The sequence below is a fragment of the Oncorhynchus kisutch genome, unplaced genomic scaffold (assembly GCF_002021735.2).
Source record: "Oncorhynchus kisutch isolate 150728-3 unplaced genomic scaffold, Okis_V2 scaffold4073, whole genome shotgun sequence".
NCBI lineage: Eukaryota > Metazoa > Chordata > Actinopteri > Salmoniformes > Salmonidae > Oncorhynchus > Oncorhynchus kisutch.
Window position 1 is genome coordinate 7,501 of NW_022266018.1, and position 22,500 is coordinate 30,000.

Below are 22,500 nucleotides of genomic sequence, written 5' to 3' on the forward strand. Positions count from 1 at the left end.
CTCCCTATCTCTCTCTCCCTCCCTACCTTTCTCTCTCTCTCTCTCTCTCTCTCTCTCTCTCTCTCTCTCTCTATCCTCCCTACCTCCCTCTCTCTAGCCTCCCTACCTCTCTCTCCCTCCCTGCCCCTCTATCTCCCTCCCTTTCTCTCTCTCTTTCTCCCTCCCTACCTCTCTCTCTCTATCCTCCTATCTCTCTCTCCCTCCCTACCTCTCTCTCTCTATCCTCCTATCTCTCTCTCTCCTCCCTATCTCTCTCTCACACATACATTCTCTCATTCTATCTCTCTATATCACACACACACAAAAACAAACACACTCACACATACACACAAACACATGCACATACACAAACACACATAAACACAAACTCAAACACACACACTCACAGAAACACACACATACACACACACACACACACGCACACACACACACACACACACACACACACATAAACACAGACGGACACATGCACGCACACACACAAGCACACACTCTCACTGTGAGGTCCTGTTTAGGTCAATGACTCAGGAGGGGAAGAGCAATGCCCTGTAGGCCAAGTCATCCATCCCTTTACAACAGCTATATACTATACAGAGTAGACTATATACCAACAGCTATATACTATACAGAGTAGTAGACTATATACTATACAGAGTAGTAGACTATATACTATACAGAGTAGTAGACTATACCAACAGCTATATACTATACAGAGTAGTAGACTATATACTATACAGAGTAGTAGACTATACCAACAGCTATATACTATACAGAGTAGTAGACTATATACTATACAGAGTAGTAGACTATATACCAACAGCTATATACTATACAGAGTAGTAGACTATATACTATACAGAGTAGTAGACTATATACTATACAGAGTAGTAGACTATATACTATACAGAGTAGTAGACTATATACTATACAGAGTAGTAGACTAAATACTATACAGAGTAGACTATACCAACAGCTATATACTATACAGAGTAGACTATATACCAACAGCTATATACTATACAGAGTAGTAGACTATATACCAACAGCTATATACTATACAGAGTAGTAGACTATATACTATACAGAGTAGTAGACTATATACTATACAGAGTAGACTATATACCACAGCTATATACTATACAGAGTAGTAGACTATATACCAACAGCTATATACTATACAGAGTCATCCATCCCTTTACCAACAGCTATATACTATACAGAGTAGTAGACTATATACCACAGCTATATACTATACAGAGTAGTAGACTATATACCAACAGCTATATACTATACAGAGTCACCCATCCCTTTACAACAGCTATATACTATACAGAGTAGTAGACTATATACCAACAGCTATATACTATACAGAGTCACCCATCCCTTTACAACAGCTATATACTATACAGAGTAGTAGACTATATACCACAGCTATATACTATACAGAGTAGTAGACTATATACTATATAGAGTAGTAGACTATATACTATACAGAGTAGTAGGCTATATACTATATAGAGTAGTAGACTATATACTATATAGAGTAGTAGACTATATACTATATAGAGTAGTAGACTATATACTATACAGAGAAGTAGACTATATACTATACAGAGTAGTAGACTATATACTATACAGAGTAGTAGGCTATATACTATACAGAGTAGTAGACTATATACTATATAGAGTAGTAGACTATATACTATATAGAGTAGTAGACTATATACTATACAGAGTAGTAGACTATATACTATATAGAGTAGTAGACTATATACTATACAGAGAAGTAGACTATATACTATACAGAGTAGTAGACTATATACTATACAGAGTAGTAGGCTATATACTATACAGAGTAGTAGACTATATACTATATACAGTAGTAGACTATATACTATACAGAGTAGTAGACTATATACCATAGATATATACTATATAGAATAGTAGACTATATACTATACAGAGAAGTAGACTATATACTATACAGAGTAGTAGACTATATACTATACAGAGAAGTAGACTATATACTATATAGAGTAGTAGACTATATACTATACAGAGAAGTAGACTATATACTATACAGAGTAGTAGACTATATACTATACAGAGTAGTAGACTATATACTATATAGAGTAGTAGACTATATACTATACAGAGTAGTAGACTATATACTATACAGAGTAGTAGACTATATACCATAGATATATACTATATAGAGTAGTAGACTATATACGATATAGAGTAGTAGACTATATACTATATAGAGAAGTAGACTATATACTATACAGAGTAGTAGACTATATACCATAGATATATACTATATAGAGTAGTATACTATATACGATATAGGGTAGTAGACTATATACTATATAGAGTAGTAGACTATATACTATACAGAGTAGTAGACTATATACTATACAGAGAAGTAGACTATATACTATATAGAGTAGTAGACTATATACTATATAGAGTAGTAGACTATATACTATACAGAGAAGTAGACTATATACTATACAGAGTAGTAGACTATATACTATACAGAGTAGTAGACTATATACTATACAGAGCAGTAGACTATATACCATAGATATATACTCTACAGAGAAGTAGACTATATACTATACAGAGAAGTAGACTATATACTATACAGAGTAGTAGACTATATACTATACAGAGAAGTAGACTATATACTATACAGAGTAGTAGTCTATATACTATACAGAGTAGTAGACTATATACTATACAGAGTAGTAGACTATATACCATAGATATATACTATACAGAGAAGTAGACTATATACTATACAGAGAAGTAGATTATATACTATACAGAGTAGTAGACTATATACTATACAGAGAAGTAGACTATATACTATACAGAGTAGTAGACTATATACTATACAGAGTAGTAGACGATATACTGTACAGAGAAGTAGACTATATACTATATAGAGTAGTAGGCTATATACTATACAGAGTAGTAGACTATATACTATATAGAGTAGTAGACTATATACTGTACAGAGTAGTAGACTATATACTATACAGAGTAGTAGGCTATATACTATATAGAGTAGTAGACTATATACTATACAGAGAAGTAGACTATATACTATATAGTGTAGTAGACTATATACTATATAGTGTAGTAGACTATATACTATATAGAGTAGTAGACTATATACTATACAGAGTAGTAGACTATATACTATATAGAGTAGTAGACTATATACCATAGATATATACTATACAGAGTAGTAGACTATATACTATATAGAGTAGTAGACGATATACTATACAGAGTAGTAGACTATATACCATAGATATATACTATATAGAGTAGTAGACTATATACTATATAGAGTAGTAGACTATATACTATATAGAGTAGTAGACTATATACTATACAGAGTAGTAGACTATATACTATATAGAGTAGTAGACTATATACTATATAGAGTAGTAGACTATATACCATAGATATATACTATATAGAGTAGTAGACTATATACTATATAGAGTAGTAGACTATATACTATATAGAGTAGTAGACTATATACTATACAGAGTAGTAGACTATATACTATACAGAGTAGTAGACTATATACTATACAGAGAAGTAGACTATATACTATACAGAGTAGTAGACTATATACTATACAGAGTAGTAGACGATATACTGTACAGAGAAGTAGACTATATACTATATAGAGTAGTAGGCTATATACTATACAGAGTAGTAGACTATATACTATATAGAGTAGTAGACTATATACTGTACAGAGTAGTAGACTATATACTATACAGAGTAGTAGGCTATATACTATATAGAGTAGTAGACTATATACTATACAGAGAAGTAGACTATATACTATATAGTGTAGTAGACTATATACTATATAGTGTAGTAGACTATATACTATATAGAGTAGTAGACTATATACTATATAGAGTAGTAGACTATATACTATACAGAGTAGTAGACTATATACTATATAGAGTAGTAGACTATATTCTATATAGAGTAGTAGACTATATACTATATAGAGTAGTAGACTATATACTATACAGAGTAGTAGACTATATACTATATAGAGTAGTAGACTATATACCATAGATATATACTATACAGAGTAGTAGACTATATACTATATAGAGTAGTAGACGATATACTATACAGAGTAGTAGACTATATACCATAGATATATACTATACAGAGTAGTAGACTATATATTATATAGAGTAGTAGACTATATACTATACAGAGTAGTAGACTATATACTATACAGAGTAGTAGACTATATACTATACAGAGTAGTAGACTATATACCATAGATATATACTATATAGAGTAGTAGACTATATACGATATAGAGTAGTAGACTATATACTATATAGAGAAGTAGACTATATACTATATAGAGTAGTAGACTATATACTATATAGAGTAGTAGACTATATACTATACAGAGTAGTAGACTATATACTATACAGAGAAGTAGACTATATACTATATAGAGTAGTAGACTATATACTATATAGAGTAGTAGACTATATACTATATAGTGTAGTAGACTATATACCATAGATATATACTATACAGAGTAGTAGACTATATACTATATAGAGTAGTAGACTATATACTATACAGAGTAGTAGACTATATACCATAGATATATACTATACAGAGTAGTAGACTATATACTATATAGAGTAGTAGACTATATACTATACAGAGTAGTAGACTATATACTATACAGAGTAGTAGACTATATACTATATAGAGTAGTAGACTATATACTATACAGAGTAGTAGACTATATACTATATAGAGTAGTAGACTATATACTATATAGAGTAGTAGACTATATACTATACAGAGAAGTAGACGATATACTATACAGAGAAGTAGACTATATACTATACAGAGTAGTAGACTATATACTATACAGAGGTGTAGACTATATACTATATAGAGAAGTAGACTATATACTATACAGAGAAGTAGACTATATACTATACAGAGTAGTAGGCTATATACTATATAGAGTAGTAGACTATATACTATACAGAGAAGTAGACTATATACTATATAGTGTAGTAGACTATATACTATATAGTGTAGTAGACTATATACTATATAGAGTAGTAGACTATATACTATATAGAGTAGTAGACTATATACTATACAGAGTAGTAGACTATATACTATATAGAGTAGTAGACTATATTCTATATAGAGTAGTAGACTATATACTATATAGAGTAGTAGACTATATACTATACAGAGTAGTAGACTATATACTATATAGAGTAGTAGACTATATACCATAGATATATACTATACAGAGTAGTAGACTATATACTATATAGAGTAGTAGACGATATACTATACAGAGTAGTAGACTATATACCATAGATATATACTATACAGAGTAGTAGACTATATATTATATAGAGTAGTAGACTATACTATACAGAGTAGTAGACTATATACTATACAGAGTAGTAGACTATATACTATACAGAGTAGTAGACTATATACCATAGATATATACTATATAGAGTAGTAGACTATATACGATATAGAGTAGTAGACTATATACTATATAGAGAAGTAGACTATATACTATACAGAGTAGTAGACTATATACTATACAGAGTAGTAGACTATATACTATACAGAGTAGTAGACTATATACTATACAGAGAAGTAGACTATATACTATACAGAGTAGTAGACTATATACTATATAGAGTAGTAGACTATATACTATACAGAGTAGTAGACTATATACTATACAGAGAAGTAGACTATATACTATATAGAGTAGTAGACTATATACTATATAGAGTAGTAGACTATATACTATACAGAGAAGTAGACTATATACTATATAGAGTAGTAGACTATATACTATACAGAGAAGTAGACTATATACTATATAGTGTAGTAGACTATATACCATAGATATATACTATACAGAGTAGTAGACTATATACTATATAGTGTAGTAGACTATATACCATAGATATATACTATACAGAGTAGTAGACTATATACTATATAGAGTAGTAGACTATATACTATACAGAGTAGTAGACTATATACCATAGATATATACTATACAGAGTAGTAGACTATATACTATATAGAGTAGTAGACTATATACTATATAGAGTAGTAGACTATATACTATACAGAGTAGTAGACTATATACCATAGATATATACTATACAGAGTAGTAGACTATATACTATATAGAGTAGTAGACTATATACTATACAGAGTAGTAGACTATATACTATACAGAGTAGTAGACTATATACTATATAGAGTAGTAGACTATATACTATACAGAGTAGTAGACTATATACTATATAGAGTAGTAGACTATATACTATATAGAGTAGTAGACTATATACTATACAGAGAAGTAGACGATATACTATACAGAGAAGTAGACTATATACTATACAGAGTAGTAGACTATATACTATACAGAGGTGTAGACTATATACTATATAGAGAAGTAGACTATATACTATACAGAGAAGTAGACTATATACTATACAGAGTAGTAGACTATATACTATACAGAGAAGTAGACTATATACTATACAGAGAAGTAGACTATATACTATATAGAGTAGTAGACTATATACTGTACAGAGTAGTAGACTATATACTATATAGAGTAGTAGACTATATACTATACAGAGTAGTAGACTATATACTATATAGAGTAGTAGACTATATACTGTACAGAGTAGTAGACTATATACTATACAGAGAAGTAGACTATATACTATATAGAGTAGTAGACTATATACTATACAGAGAAGTAGACTATATACTATACAGCGAAGTAGACTATATACTATACAGAGTAGTAGACTATATACTATACAGAGATGTAGACTATATACTATATAGAGTAGTAGACTATGTACTATACAGAGAAGTAGACTATATACTATACAGAGAAGTAGACTATATACTATATAGAGTAGTAGACTATATACTATACAGAGAAGTAGACGATATACTATACAGAGAAGTAAACTATATACTATACAGAGAAGTAGACTATATACTATATAGAGTAGTAGACTATATACTATACAGAGTAGTAGACTATATACTATATAGAGTAGTAGACTATATACTGTACAGAGTAGTAGACTATATACTATACAGAGAAGTAGACTATATACTATATAGAGTAGTAGACTATATACTATACAGAGAAGTAGACTATATACTATACAGAGAAGTAGACTATATACTATACAGAGTAGTAGACTATATACTATACAGAGTAGTAGACTATATACTATACAGAGAAGTAGACTATATACTATACAGAGTAGTAGACTATAACTATATAGAGTAGTAGACTATATACTATACAGAGAAATAGACTATATACTATACAGAGAAGTAGACTATATACTATACAGAGTAGTAGACTATATACTATACAGAGTAGTAGACTATATACCATAGATATATACTATACAGAGAAGTAGACTATATACTATACAGAGAAGTAGACTATATACTATACAGAGTAGTAGACTATATACTATACAGAGAAGTAGACTATATACTATACAGAGTAGTAGTCTATATACTATACAGAGTAGTAGACTATATACTATACAGAGTAGTAGACTATATACCATAGATATATACTATACAGAGAAGTAGACTATATACTATACAGAGAAGTAGACTATATACTATACAGAGTAGTAGACTATATACGATATAGAGTAGTAGACTATATACTATATAGAGTAGTAGACTATATACTATACAGAGTAGTAGACTATATACTATACAGAGTAGTAGACTATATACGATATAGAGTAGTAGACTATATACTATATAGAGTAGTAGACTATATACTATACAGAGTAGTAGACTATATACTATATAGAGTAGTAGACTATATACCATAGATATATACTATATAGAGTAGTAGACTATATACGATATAGAGTAGTAGACTATATACCATAGATATATACTATATAGAGTAGTAGACTATATACCATAGATATATACTATATAGAGTAATAGACTGAGTATCGCCTCTGTTTCACTATTGTTTCTTCAGTTTAATTCCAGGCTATGATTTGATAGCCAATAGGCATCTTGTGTAGACCCGCCCTGGTTGATATTGACCTGTGATTGGAGCAGACTGACTGGTCTCCATTCTTCTCCGACCAATAGGAGAGGTACAGTTGTCCCGTAGTGTTTCAGCTTGGCGGTAGACCTCTGCTGATTGGTTGTAGCAAGTGGTCTCCCTGTGGATGAGAGAAGTAAAACAGATTAGAAGAAGTAATGAGACTTGGCTGACGTACTCACCCAATCACATTGACATTGAGCGTCTGTAGAGATTCAGCTCAGTCAACAAAGAAGATGACCTACAGAAACAACAAGATAGTGCTCACTTCAATGAGGAAAGACATCCACTTGGATGACAGTGGACATACTCATCCCCATTCAAATTTACAGGGAGTGTATCAGTCTGGCGAAACTGACGTTGGTTTAACATAGACGGCAACCTCGTTCTTCACTGAGCTGTTTTCCTGCAGGCACTTGTAAAGCGGATCTGTCATCCCATCCCCATTATGAAGACCTGGGGGGGGGGGGGACCATTGTAACAGTTAAACTGTACATGGTAGAACAGGGTTTGACATGGTACTTAACCTTGCAATACAGGATGTCACAATTACATATAATTACTGTAGTCCTATCTGACAGACAGACCGTGCAAATAGCACCTTGTGTTGCAGCTGACAAGATAATGAAATCGTAAAAATGGCAGACATCAAAAAAACAAAACTCGGAGTTCTTTCAAGACATCTGTTTTTGTGCTTTTATATAGACTGTCAGTTAGCACAAAGAGCCTGACACACACACACACACACACACACACACACACACACACACACACACACACACACACACACACACACACACACACACACACACACACACACACACACACACGCGCACGCACGCACGCACGCACGCACGCACGCACACACACACACACACACACACACACACACATCACTAATCACTAGTAGCATTTAGACATCAAGGGATGAGAAGAAATGTCAGTCTCCCTGGAAACCAGAACCATCCCATCATCACAAGCTGATGTTCATTTGAATAATTATGTTGGGGGGGGTTCTAAGCATTCTGAGCCTGAGTATTCCAAGCTTGGATTGCTTCCTTGTATCTCGTGGGGTTTAGGACATATATTTTGGCAGTCTATTCCTTGTGTCTCTTGGGGTTTGGGCCATAGGTTTGAGGCCTCTGAGCTTGGATTGGCTCCTTGTGTCTCTTGGGGTTTGGGCTATAGGTTTGGGCCATAGGTTTGGGCTATAGGTTTGGGCTATAGGTTTGGGCCATAGGTTTGGGCCCTCTAAGCTTGGATTGGCTCCTTGTGTCTCTTGGGGTTTGGGCCATAGGTTTGGGCCATAGGTTTGGGCCATAGGTTTGGGCTATAGGTTTGGGCCATAGGTTTGGGCCATAGGTTTGAGGCCTCTGAGCTTGGATTGGCTCCTTGTATCTCATGGGGTTTGGGCCATAGGTTTGGGCTATAGGTTTGGGCCATAGGTTTGGGCCATAGGTTTGGGCACTCTAAGCTTGGATTGGCTCCTTGTGTCTCTTGGGGTTTGGGCCATAGGTTTGGACCCTCTGAGCTTGGATTGGTCTTTGTATCGCTTGGGGTTTGGGCCATAGGTTTGGGCCATAGGTTTGGGCCATAGGTTTGGGCCCTCTGAGCTTGGATTGCTAGTGATCTCTGTGATAACCACATGGAGTTGGGGGATCTGAGCCTTCTAAGATTTGGTTATTCTCCTTCTGTGTGGTCTGCTTATCTACTCTCTGAGGAGTGTTCTGTTCTGTCTGTCTGAGTTAAGTGAGACCTAATGGTCCCTGTCCTAAGAGCTCTGGGGCTTCAGTCGATTATGGCTGGCCACATTTTCCCCCAAAATCCAATACCGGCCAGGCACTGTGTATCGCCTGAGGAGCTTGAGGAGGGTGAGGTAAAAGAGAAGGGCAGCTATACAGAGTGTTTTGCCACTCAGGACTGTGACCGAGACAGCAATCTCCATTTAAAACTCCATCATGAACTCACACACAGACACACTGGCTCCAGAATCCAATAGCAGGGTACTTAAAGACCGTGCTAACATGATCTCTACTAATCCAATAGCAGGGTGCTTAAAGACCATGCTAACAGGATCTCTACTAATCCAATAGCAGGGTGTTTAAAAACCATGCTAACAGGATCTCTACTAATCCAATAGCAGGGTGTTTAAAAACCATGCTAACAGGATCTCTATTAATCCAATAGCAGGGTGTTTAAAAACCATGCTAACAGGATCTCCACTACAGTAATCAGCTCTCCTCAGACTAGTGGGGAAATTGAAACCTAGGACTGTGTCTAAAATGATACCCTATAGGCCCTGGTCCAAAGTAGTGCACTATATAGGGAATGGGATGCCATTTGGGAGGCACCCTGGAGATCCAGTGGCTTGTCTTAACACAGAACAGTTTATTGCCTCCATTTGTCTCAGGACAAACATTGTGAATCTATTGTTTGTTTGTTCTTCTGGATGAGAATCTCTCTCTCAAAGACTGATCTATTCCAGACCGATGGATTCCCTCCGTGTGTTTGTTCTTCTGGCTAAGACTCTCTCTCTCAAAGACTGATCTATTCCAGACCGATGGATTCCCTCCGTGTGTTTGTTCTTCAGGCTAAGACTCTCTCTCTCTCTCTCTCTCTCAAAGACTGATCATTTCCAGACCGATGGATTCCCTCTGTGTGTTTGTGTGACTGACTGATTTGTTTTTGGTCATTATGCGGTCGGTCAGTCGGTCGGCTGTGTTCGTGTGTGGGCTTAGAGGAAGTGTGTGTGGGGAGTGGGGGGGGGCTTAGAGGAAGTGTGTTTCAGAAGGGGAACTGAAGGATATTGACCGTCCGTCCAGCGTGTTTCAGAGGGGGAACTGAAGGATATTGACCAGCTTGTTTCAGAGGGGGAACTGAAGGATATTGACCAGCCTGTTTCAGAGGGGGAACTGAAGGATATTGACCAGCCTGTTTCAGAGGGGGAACTGAAGGATATTGACCGTCCGTCCAGCTTGTTTCAGAGGGGGAACTGAAGGATATTGACCAGCCTGTTTCAGAGGGGAACTGAAGGATATTGACCGTCCGTCCAGCTTGTTTCAGAGGGGGAACTGAAGGATATTGACCAGCGTGTTTCAGAGGGGGAACTGAAGGATATTGACCAACTTGTTTCAGACGGGAACTGAAGGATATTGACCGTCTGTCCAGCTTGTCCTTGTTTTTTCTCAGTCTACTTCTGCATCACATTTCAAACACAATACATGGCAAACTAGACCTTTTCTGATTGTATGAACAGAGTAGAGGAATGTGTGTGTTGTGTGTGTGTGTGTGTGTGTGTGTGTGTGTGTGTGTGTGTGTGTGTGTGTGTGTGTGTGTGTGTGTGTGTGTGTGTGTGTGTGTGTGTGTGTGTGTGTGTGTGTGTGTGTGTGTGTGTGTGTGTGTGTGCGTGTGTGTGAGACCTACACAGTATTAACAAAGCCTGACTAAGACATTTGGGTGGAAACGTTTCACAATAAAACTGAGAGCATTCAACAGTCTGCGATGTGTCTCTTTTCTTCAATCCATTTCTTTCTCATGTGTCTCATTCTCATGACTCAATCGGGAATTTCTGAGTCAGCCAGCCTTGTTAACAAACCCCTGAAGTTCCTCTGTACTTCACTGTTAGCCAGCCTTGTTAACTAATCCCTGAAGTTCCTCTGTCCTTCACTGTTAGCCAGCCTTGTTAACTAATCCCTGAAGTTCCTCTGTCCTTCACTGTTAGCCAGCCTTGTTAACTAATCCCTGAAGTTCCTCTGTCCTTCACTGTTAGCCAGCCTTGTTAACTAATCCCTGAAGTTCCTCTGTCCTTCACTGTTAGCCAGCCTTGTTAACTAATCCCTGAAGTTCCTCTGTCCTTCACTGTTAGCCAGCCTTGTTAACTAACCCCTGATGTTCCTCTGTCTTTCACTGTACGCCAGCCTTGTTAACTAATCCCTGAAGTTCCTCTGTCCTTCACTGTTAGCCAGCCTTGTTAACAAACCCCTGAAGTTCCTCTGTCCTTCACTGTTAGCCAGCCTTGTTAACTAATCCCTGAAGTTCCTCTGTCCTTCACTGTTAGCCAGCCTTGTTAACTAATCCCTGAAGTTCCTCTGTCCTTCACTGTTAGCCAGCCTTGTTAACTAATCCCGGAAGTTCCTCTGTCCTTCACTGTTAGCCAGCCTTGTTAACTAACCCCTGAAGTTCCTCTGTCCTTCACTGTCAGCCAGCCTTGTTAACTAATCCCTGAAGTTCCTCTGTCCTTCACTGTCAGCCAGCCTTGTTAACTAATCCCTGAAGTTCCTCTGTCCTTCACTGTTAGCCAGCCTTGTTAACTAATCCCTGAAGTTCCTCTGTCCTTCACTGTTAGCCAGCCTTGTTAACTAATCCCTGAAGTTCCTCTGTCCTTCACTGTTAGCCAGCCTTGTTAACTAATCCCTGAAGTTCCTCTGTCCTTCACTGTTAGCCAGCCTTGTTAACTAATCCCTGAAGTTCCTCTGTCCTTCACTGTTAGCCAGCCTTGTTAACTAATCCCTGAAGTTCCTCTGTCCTTCACTGTTAGCCAGACATGTTAACGAACCCCACCACTATGTTCCTGACCTAACCCTAACCCCACCACTATGTTCCTGACCTAACCCTAACCCCACCACTATGTTCCTGACCTAACCCCACCACTATGTTTCTGACCTAACCCCACTACTATGTTCCTGACCTAACCCCACCACTATGTTCCTGACCTAACCCCACCACTATGTCCCTGACCTAACCCTAACACCATGTTCCTGACCTAACCCCAACACTATGTTCCTGACCTGTACTCCTCAGCTGAACCAGCTGTTGTCCATTTGTTCTATTTGTCTGTACTGAGAAAACCTCCAAGGCTCAAGTCTGATGTGTATCACTTAGCTGATAACAGATACCTAATAACTGTTGAGTCTACCTGTTAGACAACTAGGTAAACTAAAACCAACACTGACCACAGCCGTCCACTGTTTAAGGAACCTCGGCCCTACTGCCCTACATTCCCCAGCCCTACTGCCCTACATTCCCCAGCCCTACCGCCCTACATTCCCCAGCCCTACTGCCCTACATTCCCCAGCCCTACTGCCCTACATTCCCCAGCCCTACTGCCCTACATTCCCAGGCCCTGCTGCCCTACAGTCCCCAGTACTGCTGCCCTACATTCCCCAGCCCAGCTGCCCTACATTCCCCGGCCCTACTGCCCCACATGCCCCGGCCCTTCTGCCCTACATTCACCAGCACTGCTGCCCTACATTCCCCAGCCCTGCTGCCCTACAGTCCCCAGTACTGCTGCCCTACATTCCCCAGTACTACTGCCCTACATTCCCCAGTACTACTGCCCTACATTCCCCAGTACTACTGCCCTACATTCCCCAGTACTACTGCCCTGCATTCCCCAGCCCTGCTGCCCTACATTCCCCAGCCCTACTGCCCTACATTCCCCAGCCCTGCTGCCCTACATTCCCCAGCCCTGCTGCCCTACAGTCCCCAGTACTACTGCCCTACATTCCCCAGTACTACTGCCCTACATTCCCCAGTACTCCTGCCCTACATTCCCCAGCCCTGCTGCCCTACATTCCCCAGTACTCCTGCCCTACATTCCCCAGCCCTACTGCCCTGCATTCCCCAGTACTACTGCCCTACATTCCCCAGTGCTACTGCCCTACATTCCCCAGCCTTGCTGCCCTACATTCCACGGCCCTACTGCCCTGCATTCCCCAGTACTCCTGCCCTACATTCCCCAGCCCTACTGCCCTGCATTCCCCAGTACTACTGCCCTGCATTCCCCAGTACTACTGCCCTACATTCCCCAGCCCTGCTGCCCTACATTCCCCAGTAATATTGCCCTACATTCCCCAGTACTCCTGCCCTACATTCCCCAGCCCTACTGCCCTACATTCCCCAGCCCTACTGCCCTACATTCCCCGGCCCTGCTCCCCTACATTCCCCAGCCCTACTGCCCTACATTCCCCAGCCCTGCAGCCCTACATTCCCCAGCCCTGCTGCCCTACATTCCCCCATCACCGTTCTCCTTCCCCATCCTCCCAGGCTTTGCTCTTCTGTCTGTACTGAGAACCTCAATCCTGCACGGCATTCATCATGACTAAGCTAATAACTCAGACCAGAAGAAACTAGCTCAGCAAACAGACTGTATAACTCATACTCCCATCCGGCCTGGGCCAGCATGAGGAGAACCATGCATCATGGGAGGATAGGATTGTGTATGAGGTCATACAGGAACTAGCACAGACCAGCATCCCTGTTGTAGCAGCACCCCCCCCCCCCCCCCCCCCCCCCGGTCCTATAACCACAGGAGGATCATAATAAACATGATGGGGTCAAATGTCAAGACAGACCACCAGTCAGGTAGACAGTCTGAGAACTTCTTCTGTCTGTTTGTGCCTGTGTGTCTCTGTGTCCCTGTGTCCCTGTGTCTCTGTGTGTGTGTGTGTGTGTGTGTGTGTGTGTGTGTGTGTGTGTGTGTGTGTGTGTGTGTGTGTGTGTGTGTGTGTGTGTGTGTGTGTGTGTGTGTGTGTGTGTGTGTGTATCTGTGTGTGTGTGTGTGTGTGTGTGTGTGTGTGCGTCCATGCGGCCGTGTGCGTGCATTATATAGGGAATAGGGTGCCATTTGGTGCACTATATAGGGAATAGGGTGCCATTTGGTGAACTATATAAGGAATAGGTTGCCATTTGGTGCACTTTATAGGGAATAGGGTGTCATTTGGTGAACTTTATAGGGAATAGGGTGCCATTTGGTGAACTATATAGTGAATAGGGTGCCATTTGGTGCACTATATAGGGAATAGGGTGCCATTTGGTGAACTGTATAAGGAATAGCGTGCCATTTGGAACTCAGCCTCGGTTCACAACCACGCTGTACTTAGTTCCTCGCGGTATCAGAGGCTCTTTCCGAATAACAGCTGTGTCGACATAAAGAGTTCTATGAAGAGTTGTATCTCTCACCTGTAAATAGTGTAGTAGCCGACAGTAATAGTAGGTGTAGTAGTAAACTAAGCTTGTGATTACGGCAAAATAAGTAGGCTTTGTTAGTGAGACAGTTATAGAAGACACTAGAAGTTATAGAAGACACTAGATGTTATAGAAGACACTAGAAGTTATAGAAGACACTAGAAGTTATAGAAGACACTAGAAGTTATAGAAGACACTAGAAGTTGGAGAGGGAGGAGAGTGTGTAAAGTTCATGTTGAGACCTTAGAGGGAAACACAGTCTTGGCAATGAAAACATGAGGATTCAATCATGGCAAAGCCAGATCAGAATGAATTGGGTTGCATTAAACCTATGAGAGAATAGAATGTGTAGACGAGGAAACTTCGGCTTTGAAAGTGTACAAAAAGTACATTTAGAATGATAATTGTAGTAATTTAGCAGACGCTCTTGTCCAGAACAATTTACAGTTTAGGGAGCGTTCATCTTAAAGTAGCCAGGTAATACAACCACATATCAACCCAGTCATAGTAAGTAAAACGTTTTCTATCAGCTCAGTCTTACTGAAAGAAAGTTACAATGGTCGGCTGGTTTTTACACATATGGTAGTGTGCTCTTTATAGAGCTAATCTAATCAGATGTACATCATCACAACGCTTCATTTCCTTTTGGAAAGTCAATGGTTGCGTTCAATGTTTCCCTCTCAGGTTGTGGTCAATGTTTCCCTCTCAGGTTGTGGTCAATGTTTCCCTCTCAGGTTGTGGTCAATGTTTCCCTCTCAGGTTGTGTTCAATGTTTCCCTCTCAGGTTGTGTTCAATGTTTCCCTCTCAGGTTGTGGTCAATGTTTCCCTCTCAGGTTGTGGTCAATGTTTCCCTCTCAGGTTGTGGTCAATGTTTCCCTCTCAGGTTGTGGTCAATGTTTCCCTCTCAGGTTGTGGTCAATGTTTCCCTCTCAGGTTGTGGTCAATGTTTCCCTCTCAGGTTGTGGTCAATGTTTCCCTCTCAGGTTGTGGTCAATGTTTCCCTCTCAGGTTGTGGTCAATGTTTCCCTCTCAGGTTGTGGTCAATGTTTCCCTCTCAGGTTGTGGTCAATGTTTCCCTCTCAGGTTGTGTTCAATGTTTCCCTCTCAGGTTGTGTTCAATGTTTCCCTCTCAGGTTGTGGTCAATGTTTCCCTCTCAGGTTGGGTTCAATGTTCCCTCTCAGGATGTGTTCAATGTTCAGGTTGCGTTCAATGTTTCCCTCTCAGGTTGTGGTCAATGTTTCCCTCTCAGGTTGTGGTCAATGTTTCCCTCTCAGGTTGTGGTCAATGTTTCCCTCTCAGGTTGTGGTCAATGTTTCCCTCTCAGGTTGTGGTCAATGTTTCCCTCTCAGGTTGTGGTCAATGTTTCCCTCTCAGGTTGTGGTCAAATGTTTCCCTCTCAGGTTCTGGTCAATGTTTCCCTCTCAGGTTGTGGTCAATGTTTCCCTCTCAGGTTGTGTTCAATGTTCCCTCTCAGGTTGTGTTCAATGTTCCCTCTCAGGTTGTGGTCAATGTTTCCCTCTCAGGTTGTGGTCAATGTTTCCCTCTCAGGTTGTGTTCAATGTTCCCTCTCAGGTTGTGTTCAATGTTCCCCTCTCAGGTTGTGGTCAATGTTTCCCTCTCAGGTTGTGGTCAATGTTTCCCTCTCAGGTTGTGATCAATGTTTCCCTCTCAGGTTGTGGTCAATGTTTCTCTCTCAGGTTGTGGTCAATGTTTCCCTCTCAGGTTGTGGTCAATGTTTCCCTCTCAGTTTGTGTTCGATGTTCCCTCTCAGGTTGTGGTCAATGTTCCCTCTCAGGTTGTGGTCAATGTTTCCCTCTCAGGTTGTGGTCAATGTTTCCCTCTCAGGTTGTGTTCAATGTTCCCTCTCGGTTTGTGTTCAATGTTTAATCTCAGGTTGTGGTCAATGTTCCCTCTCAGGTTGTGTTCAATGTTCTCTCTCAGGTTGTGTTCAATGTTTCCCTCTCAGGTTGTGTTCAATGTTCCCTCTCAGTTTGTGTTCAATGTTTAATCTCAGGTTGTGTTCAATGTTCCCTATCATTCTTTTCAGTACTGAGCAAATTTCAGGTCGGTGTTAGGCTCTGCTCCTTCAGGGGGGCTCACTGGCAGAGCAATGAATCATTTATTATTACCAGCATTAATCAATTGAAGGCAGCTTTCGGCTGACTGAACTGGCTTAATTAAATATATGGATTATATTTCCATGGAGTAACTTCCTGCTGTTACTTCCTGCTTTTACTTCCTGCTTTTACTATCTGCTTTTACTTCCTGCTTTTACTTCCTGCTTTTACTTCCTGCTTTGTTCTTATGGGTAAACTCGCAGTGGCCGCCAGTCCACCCATTATCCTACCATTGACTTGAATGGGAGGCCTGTTCAATTCTGAGAATTGCTCATTGTGGGATTCATTAGGAGATTAGCTCAACAACATGTAGAGCAGAATAGATGTTATATTTGGGGTCAGAAAGACGCGAAAGAGCTGGTGAATGGATCAGAAAAGTTCCTGTCCACAGTTATGTTGCTTTCTCTCTCTCTCTCTCTCTCTCTCTCTCTCTCTCTCTCTCTCTCTCATAGACCCTACACACAGGGTGGTGCGGCTTTAAGCCTAGTAGTTAGAGCATTGGACTAGTAACAGGAAGGTTGCAATTTTTGAATCCCCGAGCTGACAAGGTAAATCTCTGTCGTTCTGCCCCCTGAACAAGGCAGTTAACCCACTGTTCCCCGGTAGGCCATCATTGTAAATAAGAATTTGTTCTTAACTGACTTGCCTCGTTAAATAAAAAATAAATAAAAACCCAACCTTTCATATTAACCTCATTTGCTGTGGCACTATTATGATGTCATAATTATCTTAGGAAACTCCCCTTTCCTCAGGGACCGCCCACTGCTGTCCGAGGGGGAACAGTAACAGTAAAATCCCTTAGGGATGGGGAGGGGAGTCTTCACTGAGGCGCCCCCTGTGGTGAGTGTCTGCCATTGCGCCAGCCAGAGTCCTTGACCACAAAAGTCTTAGCCAGTGTGAGTCTGTTAATGTTAACGTGGTCCCAATGAGATATCACATTTACTGCAATACCCTGTTGCTCCACTGACAACCTAGGCCCTAGATTGTGGACTTTTGAACGCAGACCTTTACAGCAGGGTCATGTGACTCCTCTCCTCTCCATCTCTCTGTCATGTGAAGCACATATCAGTCTCTCCATCTCTCTGTCAAGGATTCAGCTATATTAGAAAGAGAATGAGGGAAGGATTCAGCTACACCAGAAAGAGAATGAGGGAAGGATTCAGCTATAAGAGAAAGAGAAGGAGGGAACGATTCAGCTATACCAGAAAGAGAAGGAGGGAAGGATTCAGTTATACCAGAAAGAGAAGGAGGGAAGGATTCAGCTATACCAGAAAGAGAAGGAGGGAAGGATTCAGTTATACCAGAAAGAGAAGGAGGGAAGGATTCAGCTATACCAGAAAGAGAAGGAGGGGAGGATTCAGTTATACCAGAAAGAGAAGGAGGGAAGGATTCAGTTATACCAGAAAGAGAAGGAGGGAAGGATTCAGTTATACCAGAAAGAGAAGGAGGGAAGGATTCAGTTACACCAGAAAGAGAAGGAGGGAAGGATTCAGTTATACCAGAAAGAGAAGGAGGGAAGGATTCAGTTATACCAGAAAGAGAAGGAGGGAAGGATTCAGTTATACCAGAAAGAGAAGGAGGGAAGGATTCAGTTATACCAGAAAGAGAAGGAGGGAAGGATTCAGTTATACCAGAAAGAGAAGGAGGGAAGGATTCAGTTATACCAGAAAGAGAAGGAGGGAAGGATTCAGTTATACCAGAAAGAGAAGGAGGGAAGGATTCAGTTACACCAGAAAGAGAAGGAGGGAAGGATTCAGCTGTATTTTCAGCTGTATTAGAAAGAGAAGGAGGGAAGGATTCAGTTATACCAGAAAGAGATGAGAAGGAGGACAGGATACAGCTATACTAGAAAGAGAAGAGGGGAAGGAGACTCTAGGTACAGTAGAACGAGAAGAGAAGAGGGGAGGGGAGAGGAGGAAGGAGACTAGCTACAGTAGAACGAGAAGAGAAGAGGGGAGGGTATGTACACCAGCAGCCATGGTATGTACTGCAGGTAGGAGACTAGCTACAGTAGAATGAGAAGAGGGGAGGGTATGTACACCAGCAGCCATGGTATGTACTGCATGTAGGAGACTAGCTACAGTAGAAAGAGAAGAGGGGAGGGTATGTACACCAGCAGCCATGGTATGTACTGCAGGTAGGAGACTAGCTACAGTAGAAAGAGAAGAAGGGAGGGTATGTACACCAGCAGCCATGGTATGTACTGCAGGTAGGAGACTAGCTACAGTAGAACGAGAAGATGGGAGGGTATGTACACCAGCAGCTATGGTATGTACTGCAGGTAGGAGACTAGCTACAGTAGAACGAGAAGAGGGGAGGGTATGTACACCAGCAGCCATGGTATATACTGCAGGTAGGAGACTAGCTACAGCAGAACGAGAAGAGAAGAGGGAAGGGTATGTACACCAGCAGCCATGGTATGTACTGCATGTAGGAGACTAGCTACAGTAGAAAGAGAAGAGGGGAGGGTATGTACACCAGCAGCCATGGTATGTACTGCAGGTAGGAGACTAGCTACAGTAGAACGAGAAGAGGGGAGGGTATGTACACCAGCAGCCATGGTATGTACTGCAGGTAGGAGACTAGCTACAGTAGAAAGAGAAGAGGGGAGGGTATGTACACCAGCAGCCATGGTATGTACTGCAGGTAGGAGACTAGCTACAGTAGAACGAGAAGAGACGAGGGGAGGGTATGTACACCAGCAGCCATGGTATGTACTGCAGGTAGGAGACTAGCTACAGCAGAACTAGAAGAGAAGAGGGGAGGGTACGTACACCAGCAGCCATGGTATGTACTGCAGGTAGGAGACTAGCTACAGTAGAACGAGAAGAGACGAGGGGAGGGTATGTACACCAGCAGCCATGGTATGTACTGCAGGTAGGAGACTAGCTACAGTAGAACTAGAAGAGAAGAGGGGAGGGTGTGTACACCAGCAGCCATGGTATGTACTGCAGGTAGGAGACTAGCTACAGTAGAACGAGAAGAGACGAGGGGAGGGTATGTACACCAGCAGCCATGGTATGTACTGCAGGTAGGAGACTAGCTACAGTAGAACGAGAAGAGACGAGGGGAGGGTATGTACACCAGCCGCCATGGTATGTACTGCAGGTAGGAGACTAGCTACAGTAGAACGAGAAGAGGGGAGGGTATGTACACCAGCAGCCATGGTATGTACTGCAGGTAGGAGACTAGCTACAGTAGAAAGAGAAGAGGGGAGGGTGTGTACACCAGCAGCCATGGTATGTACTGCAGGTAGGAGACTAGCTACAGTAGAACGAGAAGAGACGAGGGGAGGGTATGTACACCAGCAGCCATGGTATGTACTGCAGGTAGGAGACTAGCTACAGCAGAACTAGAAGAGAAGAGGGGAGGGTACGTACACCAGCAGCCATGGTATGTACTGGAGGTAGGAGACTAGCTACAGTAGAACGAGAAGAGACGAGGGGAGGGTATGTACACCAGCAGCCATGGTATGTACTGCAGGTAGGAGACTAGCTACAGTAGAACGAGAAGAGACGAGGGGAGGGTATGTACACCAGCCGCCATGGTATGTACTGCAGGTAGGAGACTAGCTACAGTAGAACGAGAAGAGGGGAGGGTATGTACACCAGCAGCCATGGTATGTACTGCAGGTAGGAGACTAGCTACAGCAGAACGAGAAGAGGGGAGGGTATGTACACCAGCAGCCATGGTATGTACTGCAGGTAGGAGACTAGCTACAGTAGAACGAGAAGAGGGGAGGATATGTACACCAGCAGCCATGGTATGTACTGCAGGTAGGAGACTAGCTACAGTAGAACGAGAAGAGACGAGGGGAGGGTATGTACACCAGCAGCCATGGTATGTACTGCAGGTAGGAGACTAGCTACAGTAGAACGAGAAGAGGGGAGGGTATGTACACCAGCAGCCATGGTATGTACTGCAGGTAGGAGACTAGCTACAGTAGAAAGAGAAGAGGGGAGGGTATGTACACCAGCAGCCATGGTATGTACTGCATGGCCCTGTGTTATTTATATGTACAGTACACAGCTGTGGCGGTGGGTTAGTGGCCACGTCATCAGATCAGTTCTGCCACTGTATCGTCACAAAGGTCAGGGCTCTCTATAACAGAACACGGTTCATTTAAGTTACAAGGGATCATGTGCTGTATGAAATGAATACAGTGTCAAATTGCAATCGTCTCTGTTCAACGCCTCCAGAGGCATTGCTTCACTACAGCACCAGCCGGCAGTATCCGGTATAGCACGTTTAAGAAAGCGCTGAGTTCCTTATTCATTACAATATATTTTAATCTGTCTTTTCTGACTTTATTTATTAGAACGATAGAGAGAAGTTGTGTCCAAGTCCAGGAGGATGGACTACCAGCTTCTCTGACTAACCTGAGACCTAGAGACCAAAAGCCAGTCTACCAGCATCTCCTTAACTGACTGACCTGAGACATGGAGACCACCAGCCAGTCTACCAGCATCTCCTTAACTGACTGACCTGAGACATGGAGACCACCAACCAGTCTACCAGCATCTCTTTAACTGACTGACCTGAGACATGGGGACCACCAGCCAGTCTACCAGCATCTCTGACTGACCTGAGACACGGAGACCACCAGCCAGTCTACCAGAATCTCTTTAACTGACTGACCTGAGACACGGAGACCACCAGCCAGTCTACCAGCATCTCTTTAACTGACTGACCTGAGACATGGAGACCACCAGCCAGTCTACCAGCATCTCCTTAACTGACTAACCTGAGACATAGAGACCACCAGCCAGTCTACCAGCATCTCTTTAACTGACTGACCTGAGACACGGAGACCACCAGCCAGTCTACCAGCATCTCTTTAACTGACTGACCTGAGACATGGAGACCACCAGCCAGTCTACCAGCATCTCCTTAACTGACTGACCTGAGACCTGGAGACCACCAGCCAGTCTACCAGCATCTCCTTAACTGACTGACCTGAGACATGGAGACCACCAGCCAGTCTACCAGCATCTCCTTAACTGACTGACCTGAGACCTGGAGACCACCAGCCAGTCTACCAGCATCTCTTTAACTGACTGACCTGAGACATGGAGACCACCAGCCAGAAATCCAACAATGTGTACGTCGCCATTTTGTCAATGTCAAATCTTCTCTCCTTGAGTGAGACATGTGGGTTTCCACCATAAAGTGTCACATGACATGAGCGCGACTCAGAAATAAAGTGTGGTTTTGAATGACA

At 41.2% G+C, this 22,500-nt stretch overlaps 1 protein-coding gene across 1 annotated transcript in view; it reads right to left on the reverse strand.

The window, feature by feature from the left end:
* LOC116373853 (disintegrin and metalloproteinase domain-containing protein 12) overlaps positions 1–22,500 on the reverse strand; it is a gene marked incomplete at its 3' end in the record, with an annotated part of 37,852 nt that overhangs the window by 3,488 nt on the left and 11,864 nt on the right. Inside the window, 1 exon segment of the mRNA XM_031822144.1 lies at positions 8,194–8,315. Coding sequence (XP_031678004.1) covers positions 8,194–8,315 — 122 coding nt within the window.